This window comes from Balaenoptera borealis, assembly GCF_965194805.1.
Source record: "Balaenoptera borealis genome assembly, chromosome: 2".
NCBI lineage: Eukaryota > Metazoa > Chordata > Mammalia > Artiodactyla > Balaenopteridae > Balaenoptera > Balaenoptera borealis.
This window is the reverse complement of record NC_138867.1, coordinates 20,217,580-20,235,132: the sequence shown is the minus strand read 5'-3', so window position 1 is coordinate 20,235,132 and position 17,553 is coordinate 20,217,580. Positions and strand designations below refer to the sequence as shown.

The 17,553-nt window shown below is 34.2% G+C and overlaps 1 protein-coding gene across 1 annotated transcript in view; it reads right to left on the bottom strand.

The window, feature by feature from the left end:
* The window catches only part of LOC309623106 (cadherin-12-like), a gene marked incomplete at its 5' end in the record, with an annotated part of 85,410 nt that overhangs the window by 46,753 nt on the left and 21,104 nt on the right, over nt 1-17,553 (bottom strand). The window contains 1 exon segment of the mRNA XM_082379620.1: nt 14,381-14,647. Coding sequence (XP_082235746.1) covers nt 14,381-14,647 — 267 coding nt within the window.

Below are 17,553 nucleotides of genomic sequence, written 5' to 3'. Positions count from 1 at the left end.
AAGGACTATATCCAGAGTTTTGGTCCTTTGTGTTGTCAGCATTACACATAGAATTAGTAGGCACGGTGATGCATGATCAGGATATATGACCAAGAATTAAGGCTTTGAACATATAGGATTAAAGAACAACATGAGACAAAATATTTGGATGTAATTTGTCAATGGAGTCACTGATCCTTGATTTTTCACTTTACACTGCTTATATTTACCTTTTTCTGAATATTAGTTTTATGTTCCCAATAACTGGAAATATTATATTATAGAAATATGATGTTGCTGTAGTGCTTTATTAAAACGAATACTTTAAGGTCACTGGCTGTGACTTCTAATCACCTATGACAAACTAAGACATGAAATGAACATTAACATAGTTAATTAACATAGTGATTTTCTGGGACCTTTAGAAGTTTCTGTTTTCTAAATTAATCCCCTCTGGTATGACTCCCATGATGTGTTAATTGCTGTGTCAACACATCTCTTTTTTGCCTCAGTACACCTGGGGGAAATAAAGTGGGTATATTTCTCTCTTTTAAGGACAAGATTGCTGTTTTATGCTTTTCCTGTGAAGAAGGGAAAAGAAAAGAAAGAAAATCACCGTGAAATCCTTAAAAACTCACAAATCTATAAGTTTATTATAGCAAACAGTAACACTTCTTGGACTTGACATTAAGTCTCTTTCACAGTAATTTTCACTCAGGGGGATCTATGTTTATCTTCCCTGTAATCATTCCCCTTATTTTGTTTAATTCGTCCAAGTTTTATTCATGTATTTCTTTGCCTTGGACTCAATGCTTTCTTTTAGTTTTTATATTTTTATTTATTCAGCTCATACCTGTTTACATATAATACTGATTTTCTTCAATTTCTGTCTTCTTGCTAAGACTTTTCATTTGTCTTAAAGCAATATAAGTTATTGGCTAATATGCCAGGGTTGATATTGGGGCTGTTGATTACACAGATAGAAACATAATATCTGGAAAAAGAGATTATGATGCTACGGTTTTGATCAGCCCACAGTTTGACTACAGGGTTTTGTTAAAGGATCAGGCTCAAGAAAAGACAACCAATTGCCAGAATAGGGTAACAAAATATTATTCAAACCCAACATACAAAACTGTTACAATTACTGGGAATGTTTATCCTGGAATGAAGAAGACAAGAGACAAAAAAGGATACACCTTTTCAAATATTGAATATCAGTTAGGGTTATTCTATAAGTCTCTCAATAGGGAATTAACAATAATTTAAATTATTAAACATGGCAACTTTAAGCTAAAAAAAGAAGAAATCTCTAACAAACAAAACCATTCAAAACTAAACTAATTTTAAAAAGTGTTGATTGCCTACATGGTGGTAAGACCTGGGATACATTCCAGGAGGACAGAAAGAGGCAAAGATAAATAAGGTTTGCCATCTTGTTTAATGACTGAGTTGTTTGAAGAAGTAGTAAGTCTCCCATCATTTGATGTATTCAAGAGAAATCGTATGCCATAAGAGATACCTGAGTGATGTATAATTTATAAGCTGTACAAGCTAGTTTAAGTTAAAGAACATATAGAAATATACTTCGTGTTTTGTAAACTCTAAGTGCTCGATGAATGTTAAACAATATAATTTTTTATCATAGTTACCCCTAACTTCTAGTGTAAGACGATTTTGACTTTATCACCTCGGGTCCTTTTGCCTAGAAGGCTAGTTGAGCTGCTCTGGCTGATACTTACCCCCTTCTTTGGCCCAGAATTAACTTCTCTTAAAATGTAGAAATTAGTACCAATTGTTCTTCCTTTCCCTCTCTACTTCTCCTAGACATCGGAATGCTTCTGATTGTCTGTAGGATTAGGCAAATTCTTTCTAGACAAGATCTCAATTTTATTTACCTAGTTAATTAACATGTCACTGCTATCTGATCGACTTGACTCCCCACTTTGGAGTCCATTTCAAACCCAGGAATGAAGGGAGAATCCAAAACCTTTTCTACATTTTGTTTTAGGAGATTAGACATAATCTATGCCTTTTAAGAACTCCTGACCTGTCACAGCAGACAAGTATTTAGTGGGCAGGGTGATAAAGAGTGAGATGAAAGAAACTTTCTGTACATACAGATATTCTTTTATGACTGAAAACTTATCTCCTGCAGTGATCAAACAACTGAAGAAAATTGTAGGAGAAATGCCACAATAATATCCTAGAGGACCTTACCTCTTCGTGACCCTGGCCCTTAGGCAATGCCATTGCATACAACTGGATAGCTCAGAAAGAGCAAAAAAAAAACCAATACCAATCTCTCTCTAGTTGACTTTATCCAACTCATCTGACAGACTACCCTCCACCCTTTGTGGAGGGGGTGGGGTGAGATGGTGCCGAGGAATGAAATTCATCTAACTTTGCAATCAACAAAAATCCTATTATTTGAAACAAGTATAGAAAAAAAAGGATTTTTTATTATTGTTAGGAAATGAATCATATTCCATAACAGAAATCCATTATTATGAAGTGGAACTAATTTAGCTCTCGCACAATAAAGAGAAAACTTTGTAGTACTGCTTGGGGTGCATTCAATTTTATGAACCTTTCTAGAAAAGTAAGAAAATGATTGATTAAATAGAATTTAGTTGAGTAGTTCCTTTCTCCTCAGGATGTTTCGATAAAGGAAGGTTAGTGAAACCAGAATTTTCAGGAAACAATTCATATCGTAGGGAGTTGTACGGTAAGAAACCTAAACTGTGAAGAAATGGAGGGACTTCCCTGGTGGCGCAGTGATTAAGACTCTGTGCTCCCAGTGCAGGGGGTCCAGGTTCAATCCCTGGTCAGGGAACTAGACCACATGCATCCTACCACTAAGAGTTCACATGCTGCCACTAAGAGTTCGCATGCTGCAACTAAGGAGCCCAACTGCTGCAACTAAGGAGCTGGTGAGCCTCAACTAAGACCTGGCGCAACCAAATAAATAAAAATAAATGAATAAATTAAAAAAAGAAATGGAGTAGGATATATTTAATTGTTCATTAGAATATAAAAGAAAAAATTGGGCAAGATATAATCTTTTTGATTCTTTGTTTTTAGCCACTTTCTCTGCTTTTACTTTGCTGAGGTCCAGGTCACGAAAAACTACATAAAATATTAATGTACCAAAAGATTTTCTCATTTCAAAGAGGGATGAGCAATTTTTGGCATAAAATACAAAAGAATAATTCCCTGGGCTCTTCCAGGCCTCATCACGTTTCCAGATAATGTTGAGTGAAAATGGATAGCTAGAGTTATATTTTGAGGAATTTGAAAAGCAGCTTTGGTAGACAGAATTCCCAAGGTGTCCCCAAGATTCTTACCCCCAAGGACAAGATAACCTCTTCTATAATCTCTTGTAAAATTTGCTGCCCTTGAGTGTGTGACGGGCCTCTGAACTGAATGGGGTATCATCCCATGAATTTGTTAAGTTTTATGGAAAAATAAATTATTGAAATATAATCAAGGTCTTTAATCACTTATCATTCAGTTAATTACAAGGGAGATTTTGCTTGAAGGGTCTGATGTAATCACGTGAGCGTTAGTAGAAGGAGGTGCTACAGATGATCTCCTCCTGGCCTTGAAGAAGTAAATTTGTGATGTAGGAGCCCACCTGACAAGTGCCTGGGGTGCCTCTGGGAACTGAGACTGGATCTTGACCAACAGCCAGCAAAAAAGTAGGGTCCGCAGTCATAAAGCCATAAAGAAATGAGTTCTGCCAAAAGAAGTAATCTTGGAAAAAAACTCTATGCCTCAGATCAGTCGCAGCAGTGGCCTACACCTTGATTTCAGCCTGGAAGACCCTGAGCAGAAAACTCACTTATACTATACTCTGACCCACAATTGCTTGTGCTTTCATCGCTCTTTACTTTCTGCTCTCTCTACTGGTTCATTTTTTATGATGAACATGTACCATTTTCACCATCACAGTAGAGTCCTCACTCTTAACAAAATGTATCCTTTAGAAATGACTCTACTCTCTCAGTCATATCATAGGTCTTACCAGTCAATGGAAAGGAAAATTGTCAATGAACCCAAATAACTGAAGGCTGTAAATGTATCTGAAAGAGAAGATGCTTTTCAAGACAAGCAACAAGAAAGCAGATTTATACCAGGCTGAACAAAGATAAAAAGACACTAGGAACAAGCTCTTGTAAGGGAGGTTTATGATACGAGGCTGAACTATAAAGATAAGACTTTCAGATCAAGCATCATTTTAAAGGAAAATCAAGTTCCTCAAACTTAATTTTTTTAACAATACAGGAGTCAATTTATTTATTCCTTGCTAGACTTTCCTATTAGCTAATAAATTAGTCTAAAACTCTACCACTACTCAAGTCTCATATTAAATCATCCATAGATGATGTCTGTACCTACTTCTTTAATTGATTTATTCAAGTTAATTTAAATCTGCATAAATTGAATCAAATATTTGATTAGATTTTATTTTGTCACAGTAGGAATTGAGGATATCTTGGTTCATGAGTTAAATTAAGTCCATTTTTTTTAATAGAGAGGGAGAGCCAGAACGAATAATAAGTAAATAATACTTTTCAGTTAGTGGTAAGATTTATGAGGAAAATAGTGTAATGGGACAGAAAAACAATGGTGGAGACATTCCATAGAGCAGATAAGATGTGCTTCTCTGAGGATGTAATACTGGAAATGAGATGCAAAGAAACAGGCGTGGGGAAATCAGAGGGAAATAAGCCTGAGGGAAGAAAGTAAGCACAAAATTCCTGAGGCATTTTATTCCTATTTTTAACAAATATTTCTTAAATATCCTACTGTGTGCTAGACATCATTATAGATGTCAGAACTGGACAAAGCAGACAAAAATCCCCCATGGAGCTTGCTCTCTTCTAGGGTTTGATGGACAACAATAAGATAAATAAGCAAATGGTAGCATCCCAAGTGGTAATAAGTGCTATGGAAAAATCCAAAACTTGGAAGACAGATGTATTGTGTGTGTCAGGGGTAGATGGGGAAGAATGCGTGCGTGTTTATGTGAGAGGGAGCTATGGGAGGGTCTGGTATATCCCGTCATCACTGAGGAAGAAATTCAACTCAGTTTCACACATACAAAAAATGTCAAGCAGTTATTTGATGGATAAAAGTTGTCACATTATCAGATGAGAATGCCCCTATCATAAAGGGGAAACAGTGAAATGTGGCCATTTTTAAAACGTAGATTTTAGTTTTGACAAATTTTAACAGTATTTCAGTTCTAAAATTTTTAAAAGCTTAAAAGAACAATAGAATTACCAGACAAAAAGTGTCTGCCAAGTAAAAATATTAAAATGAAGAAACATATAATTAATATACCTTATCTCAAAATATTTTTACAGAACTATTTACTAGAAATGAATTTAATTTTTCTGTGGGCAAGTTATCAACTCTAGGTTTTTGTGCAGAACTGCAAATTTTTGATAATTTTAATGAATTAACTTAAGAATCATGGCATCGTTTCTAAGCCATATTTCAGTGACAATTTTTGGAACAAATTCAGTAACTAAGATAAAACAAAATAAAAAAGAATTGGAAGAACATCTAGTGCTTTTATTTGAGGGCTTGTGGTGATATTTTCCCTAAGAAAGAAATGATTTCATCAACTGTTACAAATGCCTAAGCAAGATATATGTTTTATAGGCACATGCAGTATAAGTCATGACCATCGGGGGAGGGGGAATTCTTTTTAACTTGTTGAATGTCCACTCTCACATTTTACCTTTAATATATACAGTTCTTCACAATAGTTGAAAGTATATGCTTTTCAAATATGTTCTATAATTTACTGCAAGTTGTGTAGTCCTGAAAATTTTACTTTCGTCCAATGAGCTTCATATTTCTCATTTATGTAATCAGTAAAGCAATATTTTTCTAAATACTTTAAAAACATGTTGAACTCTGCATGGTTTGTGAATACTAAGAAAAGTATTGCATCTGAAATTAAAACAATAAACCAACATGAGATTTTTTTTTAAAAGAAATTTAAACACCCTGTATATTTTAAGCATTTCCTTTATCATGGCGACAGAGATATAGATATGACAAAGTGTCTCTAGGGGCTTAAACTATAGTAGAAAAATCAGATGCATTTAGAATTTGAGCACCTTTAAGTCTCATAGGTGCTTGGACAGAAATGGTAACATTTGGTGAAGAAAGTAAGGAGGGATCAACTTTGCCTGAGGGACTCAAGGAATTCTTTGGTGAGGGACATGAGTGACAGCCATATTAAAGAACAGGAAAAAATTAATAGAAATGCTCATGTAGGGTGGTACCTTCTATGCAGAAGGAAGAATAACACAGCATCTTCAGTAGAAATTGCAATGAGTTTGGTGTGGTTGGAATGTAGCAGGTGAATGTGTGTGTGTGCGTATGGGTGTGTGTGTGTGTGTGTGTGTGTGTGTATGAAGGAGATGATAATAGAAAATATATCATTTGCTCTTTATCTTACTAGTGATAGGAGTCAGAAACAGATTAGGAGTGAGAGTAAAATAAACAGATTTAGGTTTCAGCGATTCACTCATAAAGTAAATGGATGAACATAAGGTGCGTGGCTCAGAAAATAGCCATTGCAGTGGTGGAAAAGAGTAACAAGGATGGTTGTAAGTCAACCCATGAAGAGGAGAAAGAGGGAAATTTTAATCCAAGCTCAGAAGGAATCAGTGATCAAGCTTCCCGTCCTATTCAGAAAGGGGAATTCATGGTAATGGAAGCAGCATAAGAATAAGCCTAGATTTCTGCTTTAAGGAACTGGAGAGGAAGTAGGGCCTTATCCAGGAAGGAGAAAATGTGAGCAGGCACACTTTGGTTGGGAGAAGACAAGGAATTCAGCTTTGGACATTTTGAGTGTGAAAAGACTAACACACACAAGTTAGAAATGTCTACAAGGCAGTAAACAATGTTCATTGGTTATGTCAACTTGGGGGCTAGTTGAGAGTTGATGAGACTAGGGAAGTTAGATGTTTAAAAAGAAGATGAAGATAAATATTTACAAAAACAGGAGCATGATATTTACAGAAACAAACACCACTTATTTTTCTTTGAAATTTTCATATTTGTATGGCAAAAACAGGAATATTTTAAACAATAAATTGAGGTGTATGCTTGGTTATATAAAACAAGGTATTGCTAATTTTATTTTTATTTTTTCTAAGAGTTATTCAAAAATTAACCACATGATGGTGCTATGCTACCAAATCATTTGATGTGAATTCACTCCCCTGCCATTTGAGATGTCAAAAAGAAAGTGAGTTTTAGTGACTAATGGGGCATAAATAAAATTGTCCAATGAGACCAGTTGAGAGTTTATTTATTTAAAATTCTGGTGAAGAATAAAATATTTTCTCTCTTCTGTTTTTAAGGAAAAAGAAAATAATTCACCTTGGATTCACTGTGATCACAGTTATGGTTATTTGAAATGAAATAATATTGCCAAGTAACAGCAAAATAGTAAGGATTTTTTTAATTCCAAAAAAGTTTTACTTATTTTAAAATAAATAGGAAATCACTTCACCATTCTTTATTTTAAATAGATGTTATCATTACTTGTTAGCTCCAGATAGATATTCTGTAGAAATAGTACAGAACTGGCTTAGAAATTATTCAAGACATTAAAATTGTTCTTTTGTACAATTTAAGTATTCATCCTGCTATTTAATTGCCTAAATTTCTTAATCAGTAACAAGAAAACCACAGCATGCCTGTAAATAAACATGTATTTTCCGTTCTTGAATGTTTTTAACTCATGTAACTTTATACTTACATCCAATAAGTATATATTTATTCTCACTTATCCAGTAGGAAATAAAAACTACTGACTAAAAATGTATTTCATTTAGCTTTTCACTTAAGAATGAAATTGCTGAATTTAAAATACCTTATTCTCTTATTTTAAATGTAACCTATCGCCTAATTTTTAGATGTGACAAAAATTGTTTTTAAGTTATATTACCCTGATTTTGTTATTGTTTCTATTGCTATAATACTTAACAATATATAGGGCACTTTTTATTTGTTCATTCTTTCCTCAGTGCAATAGGACGTAAGTATAAAGTAAGAATAGTTTGTTTCTTTTTAAAAAAAAAAACAATATCTTGTGCCTTGCAGAGATATATAAAGTTGCATAATGTTATTCTGAATTCAAAGTGACACAGTGAAATGGCATTCTGTCACAGTGCTCATAAACTGAATCCAAGTTGAGGTTTAAAAGAAATAAAATAAAAATGCCTATTTTTCATTCTTCTCAGCTCATACAAACATGACCATCATTTTTATCCATGTACACCCTCCCTCCATGGAGAAAGAAGAGAGAGGGGGGAAATGGTAAAGGGAAAGTAAATAAAAATTTTGGAAATAAAACTATAATGAGAATATGTGCTTCAGAGAATATTAAGCATTTTCATTTATTTTTTAAGTGAGCTTAAAAAAGAAAAATGCTCTGAAAACAAAGAATATCATTATATTCAAAAACAGACACATATTCAAATGTAGAGTATATATTTTTAGACTTTCTAGATGCATGTAATATACTTAAAAACATAATTTCTGTATTAATTTGGTTTTACATCAAAACTCTTCATTGCAATTCTATGCTGAGATATTGCAGGGAGAAATGTCCAAAGAGTAATTTTAAGATCATTATGGAACCGAAATACTGCTGTTGATATTTACATACATATTTATGATTTTACATCTACTTCTTCTGGGACTCTGAATAAGTTCAAGATAAAGTCTTCTGAGAACTCTCTGAACATACGCATAAATAGCCCTATAATACAGTGTTTGATCAAAAAAAATCTAAAGAACTGTAGGTCAACAGGTACATGAAAAGATGCTCAGCATCACTAATCATCAGAGAAATGTTAATCAAAACCACAGTGAGACATCACCTCATATATGCTACATTGGCTATTATCAAAAAGACAAAAAATGAGTGTTGGAGAGGATGTGAGGAAAAAGGAATCTTTGTGCACTGTTGGCGGAAGTTTAAATTGGTGTAGCTATTATGAAAAACAGTATGGAGGTTCCTCAGAAAGTTAAAAATAGAACTGCTGTATGATCCAGCAATTTCATTTCTGGGTATTTCTCCAAAGAAAACAAAAAAACACTAACTTAAAAAGACATATGCAACCCCATGTTCGTTGCAGCATTATTTACAACAGCCAAGATATGGAAGCAGAGCTTCCCTGGTGGCGCAGGGGTTGAGAATCTGCCTGCCAATGCAGGGGACACGGGTTCGAGCCCTGGTCTGGGAAGATCCCACATGCCACGGAGCAACTGGGCCCGTGAGCCACAACTACTGAGCCTGCGCGTCTGGAGCCTGTGCTCCGCAACAAGAGAGGCCGCGACAGTGAAAGACCCGCGCACCGCGATGAAGAGTGGCCCCCGCTTGCCGCAACTAGAGAAAGCCCTCGCACAGAAACGAAGACCCAACACAGCCAAAAATAAATAAATAAATAAATAAATAAATAAATAAATAAATAAATAAATGAATAAATAAATAAAATAAAATAAAAGATATGGAAGCAACCCAAATGTCCGTTGAGAGATGAATGGATAAAGAAAATGTGGTATATACAGTCATCCTTTGGTATCCAGGGGAGATTGGCTCCAGGACCCCTGCAGATACCAAAATCCAAGCATGCTCAAATTCCTTATATAAAATGAAGTGGTATTTGCATATAACCTATGCACAGCCTTCTATATATTTTAAATATTCTCTAGATTACTTGTAATACTTAATACAAGTAAATGCTATGTAAATAGTTGCCAGTGTGCAGCAACTTCAAGTTTTGCCTTTTGGAAATTTCTGAAATTTTTTTTCCCCAATATTTTCCATCCACAGTTGATTGAATCCTTGGATGTGGAACCTGGAGATATAGAGATACAGAATAAAATCTTGCCACTTATGACAACATGGATTGACCTTGAAGGCATTATGCTAAGTGAAATAAGTCAGACAGGGAAAGACAAATATCATATGATTTCATTTACATATGAAATCTAAAACAAAAGACAAAAAAATACAAAAAAAAAATAACAAAAAAAACAGGCTCATAGATTACAGAGAATAGATTGGTGGTTGCCAGAAGTGGGGGTTGGGTGGTGGGTGAAATGAGTGAAGAGAGTCAACAGGTACAAACTTAGTTATAAAGTAAATAAGTCACGGGGATGTAAGATACTATATGGGGACTACAAGTTAATAATACTGTATTGCATATCTGAATGTTGCAAAAAGAGTAAATCTTAGAAATTCTCATCACAAGAAAAAATTTGTAACTATGTATGGTGATGGACGTTAACTAGACCTATTGTGGTGATCTTCTGCAATATATAAAATTTTGAATTATTATGTTGCACCTGAAACTCATATAATTTTGTGTGTCAATTATACCTCAATAAAAAATACAGAAGTTACATTATTTAAATTATTTTGCGTTTTCATGGGCTTTATTGAACAGAATATTTCCTCATTGTTTTATTTTTAGAAAAACATACTGCCATATTTATTCAAGTCATATATCTATATATGTATGTGAGCACGTGCACACACACACACACACACACACACACATTTACTCAAAATAATACATACACCAGATACGTAGATAGGTAGGTAGGTAGATAGATAAATAGATAATTTCAAAATTTTGTTACAAAAATGTTCCCCTGAGTTACTTTTTAAAGATTTATAAATGTAGTCTGTAGGTTGTAATTTTCTTTTCCAGCAGAATAAGAGGTTAGCTGGTATTGATTGCCTCTGGTGTCTCCTTATTTAGAGAGTAAAACAAATTAGAATGCTAAAAACAAATCTATTCAAATGTTTGATGTAATTTACCCGATGTTAAGAATATTTATAAAAATATGCTTGGGCCGTTCCTTTAAAATCTAGCCAGAATCTCACCGTTTCTCACAATTTTCATTGCTATAAAGATCAGGGACTATATCTCCATCATTGGTTTCCTGGATTAATTCTATAGTCTCTTAACTGGTCTATTTCTGTCCTTACTCCCTAGTCATTATTTGCCTCAGAAAAGTCAGCGTATCCTGGCTTTACCAAGGGTAATGGTAATTTAGATAGAAATTTGCCACTGTCTTCTCGTATCATGATTTAATTCAAGTCCTTTGCCTGACCTGCAAGGATCTCCATGATGGGACATTCGCCGGCATATTTGACCTCATCTCCAGCTATGGGCCCTTCCATTCACTGTACTCAGTCCCACTGGCCTCCTTGCCCGGTACACTCCCATTTCAGGGATTTTGCAATTGCTGCTCAATCTTTCTGGAACACACATCACTCAGATACCATATGGCTCATCTTTTGCGTCCTTCAGGTCTCTGCTGAAATTTCATCCTAACAGAGAAGTCTTTTCTGACTGCCTCACTGTAGGATAGCCACCGTCCTCTAAATTGCTTATTTTTACCCTGCTTTGTGTTTTTCAAACTTAAATTTAACACTGACAGTGCTTTTAAATTTACTTATTGTCTAACTTCCCCAGTTGAACAGTAGCTGCTTGAGCAGAGTGAATGTGTCTGTTTCCTTCACTGCCCCTCAGAGCCCAGAATGGGTTAGGATTTAGTGGTTGTCACATCAATGTTTGGTGAATGAAGGAGTGAATTTTAGTTATGGACCCTGAGCTTTATTTAGATAACAAATTTTATGCCAGCAAAATGGGCAACGGTTATTTATCCACTGCAGGAAGAAAAATATATGTATTTATAAACATACATATATATATATTTACTTCCAGATATACTTTCCAGACTATTTTATACATTATGTAAATCCATTTTAATAAAGGTATGCTATAATTTCACAAATCTCACTTTTAATCTAGTTAAAAACTAGAAAATTTTCAAAAAATAAACAAAATGAATACAAAATAAATAAGACTCTTTCACTCTTTATGACATCTCCATACACTAAAAAGGCAGAAGATATATTATTCTTGCTTTAATGAATACGCATAATAAGTATTTACAAAAAGTTGATTTATATAACTAAGTCATTACTTTCAATGATTAATCCACTTTGACATAGTAATATAAAGGTTTATTGTTAGCACACAACTCCCTTTTCAATTGTGGTAAAAAGTAAAAAAGAATGTCATACATTTTCCCAGATTGACACTTAAACATTGATTATTTATTGGCATAGATGGTAAATAAGTGTAAATCAATACAAAATATAAAATCCTATGTGTAGGACTTCCCTGGTGGCACAGTGGTTAAGAATCCGCCTGCCAATGCAGGGGACACGGGTTCGAGCCCTAGTGCAGGAAGATCCCACATGCCGCGGAGCAATTAAGCCCGTTTGCCACAACTACTGAAGCCCGGGCACCTAGAGCTCGTGCTCCGCAACAAGAGAAGCCACTGCAATGAAAAGCCTGCACACGAAGAGTAGCCCCACTCGCCACAACTAGAGAAAGCCTGCGCGCAGCAATGAAGACCCAGCACAGCCAAAAAAAATAAATATAATTAATTAATTAAAAAAAAAATCCTATGTGTAAATATAAAATACATTCATTGTATCTCTGTAAATATAAATTAATATAAATATATATATTATACACAATGTAACTCTTTTGTGCCTCAATTTCACTTTGTAAATATATTTAATTTCAAACTTGTTTTATGAATCATTGATATAAAATATTTTCTATTATTTCTCATATTACTAAGAGAATTTATATTTGTTTAATATGAATTAATATCTTTACACATTTTAAGCATTGTTATATATTGAGATCATTTAAAAAAAATTGTGACAAGATTTTAAGGGATTTGTTACTGAATAGAAAAAAGAAAAACAAGCAAAACCACAACAAAATAATAATGGAATAAAAATTTGACACAAATTTTTTTTCTAGCTATACTCTGAAAATTTAGCATAAATGAAAAATTTTGCTGAATGGGACCATGTGATTAAATTAATTTCTAGACAAAGCACAATTTTCTTGCAATAGTAGGAATTAAAAGATGATAAATCATCTATATGAAAACTGTTTCTTTTCAGGATTATTTTTATTACCACATATGTTGTTTCTTTGATAAAATTCAGAGTTCCTGAACAAATATGGAAACAGCAGCATGATTAATGGGACTGAATGTAAAAATACTTCTTGCAGGTTAAAATAATCACAAGTATCAAAATTAAATGTGTATGGTATACCGCCTTTTGGGATAAATAGAGTGCACTTTCCTATAATAGGGAGAGGGGAAAACTGTACTCAATTAAATGAAGTTCACTTTTTTGCCTGTGCTGTATTATTGGAAATTCCTATAATTTACCTCATTGTTATAGAAATAATCTACACACCCCAAATACAGTCATGATTTTTCTCTTTCTCACATTTACATTCTCCTTCTTCATGCCCCTACCTGACAAAAAACAAACTACATACACTGAGATAGGGATTCATTTCCAATATTTTGAATTTTGCTCTCCATCCTCTTTTATATAAAACAATTTAACATTACTCGAGGGCTTCCCACCGCATTCCACCTTTTTGTCCTCTCCCTCCTTCTCGTTAATTTTTCTGTTCACTTCCCTTGTCATAGCCCCTCAGACCCAGCGCTACCCATTCTCATTTCGTCCGCTTGCCAGTAGCAGCTCTCGCCCATATCAGAATTCCTCCAGTCTGAGGTCCAGGCTCACAAACAATGTGTGAATTAGATATTTATATTCTCAGAAAAGTAATAAAAGGGGCAAGAACAAGCCTGGTGTGCATAGAATTTACTTCTACATCTCATTTTTAAATTAACCTTTTCGTCTGAGTTGATAACATTAAAAAATTAAATTAAAATTTGACTCTGGTAAGAATTTTTTAAGGATTTAAGCAAATTAATAGGCCTAATTGTTTCAACATAAAATATATACCTGGTGAATCACAGAATAAAAGTGTCTCTGGGAGTGAATACTTCATAGTCACCTGGTCTTTTTTTATTTTAAAATATTGCTCATTGAAGGAAAATTAAAATTTCTGTCATTTTCAAGTTTTAGTCTTTCTGTTCATTAATTTTTATTGGGTAATCTACTTCGAAAAACGTGTCTATGGGGCTTCCCTGGTGGCGCAGTGGTTGAGAGTCTGCCTGCCGATGCAGAGGACGCGGGTTCGAGCCCTGGTCTGGGAGGATCCCACGTGCCGCGGAGCAGCTGGGCCCGTGAGCCACAATTACTGAACCTGCGCGTCTGGAGCCTGTGCTCCGCAACGGGAGAGGCCGCGATAGGGAGAGGCCCGTGCACCGCGATGAAGAGTGGCTCCCGCCCGCCGCAACTAGAGAAAGCCCTTGCACAGAAACGAAGACACAACACAGCCATAAATAAATAAATAAATAAATAAAAATTAAAAAAAAAAAAGTGTCTATGTACCTTTTTCAATTTGAGGACTCCTTCTTGTGTATTCTCATCTGTGACAATGTCAAACAAATTTCCCCCATCTCCTGGAACAACACTATATTCAATTTCCGCATTTTGTCCAAAATCAGGGTCCACAGCTCTTATTCTTCCAATAGCTGAGCCAATAGGGGAAGACTCAGGAACTTTCAGGTGGAAAATGCCTGATAAGATATATATAATTTTTGTATACAGTTGAGTTAGTAAAGTACATAATAAGATTACCAGCCTTGAAAATATAGTCTACAGAAAATAAATCAACTCTAAAACATAATAGTGCAAAATTGAAAGGCAATTTGCTGTCCAGTTAAAGATTATAATTAGGAGTAATAATTTCACTTTTCACTTCAATAGATTCTGTTGTAGAATTTCAAGGGGTCATTATAAATAGTAGAAAGTGTTAAATTAAAATTACTGTGAAGAAATAGTTTACATACTAGCACTATCTAAGTGTAACCAGTATCAAATGTGAAGGTGGGAATACTCATGAAATAAACGGATACTAATGCAAAAGAATCCAGGATACAAGACATAGATTAAAAAGATACATAGATAGATGATAGATAGAAGACAGATATTTAGATATTTATAGAAAAATAAGGCTATGTGTCCTAACATACATAAATATAAAACATATATGTAAATGAATATAATAATAGATGAACTATTTCCTCAATAAGTATAAATCATTAAACTAAAAATTACTTGTAAAATAATAAGTGTATATATATATTTATATCTATGTATTAAATATATGTACATATATTTAATCTATAATAAATTTAAGTATAGTATACTACAGACTAATATTCAACTTATACTTAGTAAATTTTTAGTAGATTCCCTTCCAGGTACTTCTACACACTTTTAAAGTCAGGATATAAAATTCTATCTCCCAATTTTTTAACGTTAAGGAAAAGAGAAAAGTAAAATGCTTATTGTTTACCACCAGGTGGAGCACCAACATTACTATAAATTTGACAGTCAGAAAAACCTATAAAAATCTCTATCTATATAAAATATAATAGAATCAAGAAAAATTATGGTATCCCACAAAAATGAAAATATATACATTGTTTAAAAGAGTTTACAAAATCTTGTAAGGTATAACGTGAAGAAAAAAATATGGGCTATTTTACTGATATCTCACCTCTATTAAATGCAAACAGAAGAATAGCAGGAATTTATGAGACAAGAGGAAAGCTGTGTGAGTGAAATGGTTTGATTTGTTTGGAGGAAGTACTTGCCCCAGAAGACAACAAGGCAGTTCACATTATTGAGTAGAGCAGTTCTACAGTGTGTTCCTTCGTAACAGTCCCATCCAAGAATTTTAGTGGCAGAGAGAGCTATTATTCAGTTCCTATTATTTTCAGGTATCATGTTAGATTTTTATATATTAATTTCTTTAAACCATACACAGCCCAGTTATGTATTCCCATTTTACAATGAGAAAATGGGGGAAATACATGCTTTCTAGTGTCAAATCACTTGCCTATCGTCATCCAGGTGGAAATTAGTGGAACTAGTATTGTCTTAAACTAATGCCAATCTCTTTTCACATAAAATATAGGTTCCACAAATGATTTCTAAAATAAAATTAATTAGAAAAAGACAAATGACCCAACATACAAAATATACTGTATATATGAATAGGCAAAGATTTCAGTTTTCAGTAATGCATGGATAAGTTATTTGAACTATACCTCCCGCTGAAAACAGTCCAAAATACCACTTACGGTACATTTTTAAACACTTTTTAAAAAGCATTGAGAGTTGGGGCTTCCCTGGTGGCGCAGTGGTTGAGAGTCTGCCTGCCAATGCAGGGGACACGGGTTCGAGCCCTGGTCTGGGAGGATCCCACATGCCGCGGAGCGGCTGGGCCCGTGAGCCACAGTTGCTGAGCCTGCGCGTCTGGAGCCTGTGCTCCGCAACAAGAGAGGCCGCGACAGTGAGAGGCCCGCGCACCGCGATGAAGAGTGGCCCCCACTTGCCACAACTGGAGAAAGCCCTCGCACAGAAACGAGGACCCAACACAGCCATAAATAAATAAATAAAAAATTAAAAAAAAAAAAAAAAAGCATTGAGAGTTTACAAGATTTTAATGAGTTATCAGCTCAAATTTAAAGAGAAAAGAGGAATCCAGAGAGGTAAGGATATTACCTTTCCAGCAGCACATTTCTGATTTCGACAAATATACAGATTTATTTGACAGTCTCAGGGTAAAGGAGAGAGAAACAAAAGTCTCAGCCTAACATATGTTAAGAAGTGTAACAAGAGTTCTCCTCCAAAAAGTTAATATCACCAAAGCCTACACCCTCAGTGTAAGATGAACCAGGTGTAAACCTGTCCTATCTTGGATCTATGACCTGGGCTTTGGTGCCTATGTGACCCAGCTAATCTCAAGATGAACACTGTGTAAGGTAGCCTCACTTATGCAGTGACCAGGTAGATGCAAATTCAAATACTTTATAACGATATCTTCAACCTAAACCTTACAATATTTTCCGGGAACACAATAAAACAAAAGGAAAAATTAACTAGAATTAACAGAAACATTAAAAAATAAAGCTAAACCCACAAAAACTTTAAATATTGGACAATATTGGATGATGATAATATACATTTTACTGCTCAGAAACTTTTAAAAAGTTCCAAAAATTGCAGAGAAAAATGGATAAAAACATCATGTGGGAGATTAAATAAATATAAATGTAATTACTCAAATTAAAAAACAATCAGGATATGTTCTCAAGCAGATTAAACAAAATCAAGGGTAGAATTAATATACTGGAATATAGGTTAGGATAAATTATTTATAATTTAGCATACAGATGTAAAAAGATAGAAAATAAAGTCTAAAAACAGGACACAAAAATGTATTAATAAACTAGAAATGTTGCCATCTTTAAAGTAACAAGTCTTGGTCATCCAAGGAAATTCTTTAAATAGTTGCTCTTACTTTTAGTCATACAAATCCATCCCAATAGGCAGTTTAGATTCTGGAATACTCTTTTGACATCAACTTCGTATTTTCAGTTATTTAGCATATCAACTACATTTCATTTTGGCAATGGTGTTTTCACTTTCTGACATATCAGAGTGTTGTTTGTAACAGGCAGTTTGTTTTATTTTATATGTTAGTGACTCTT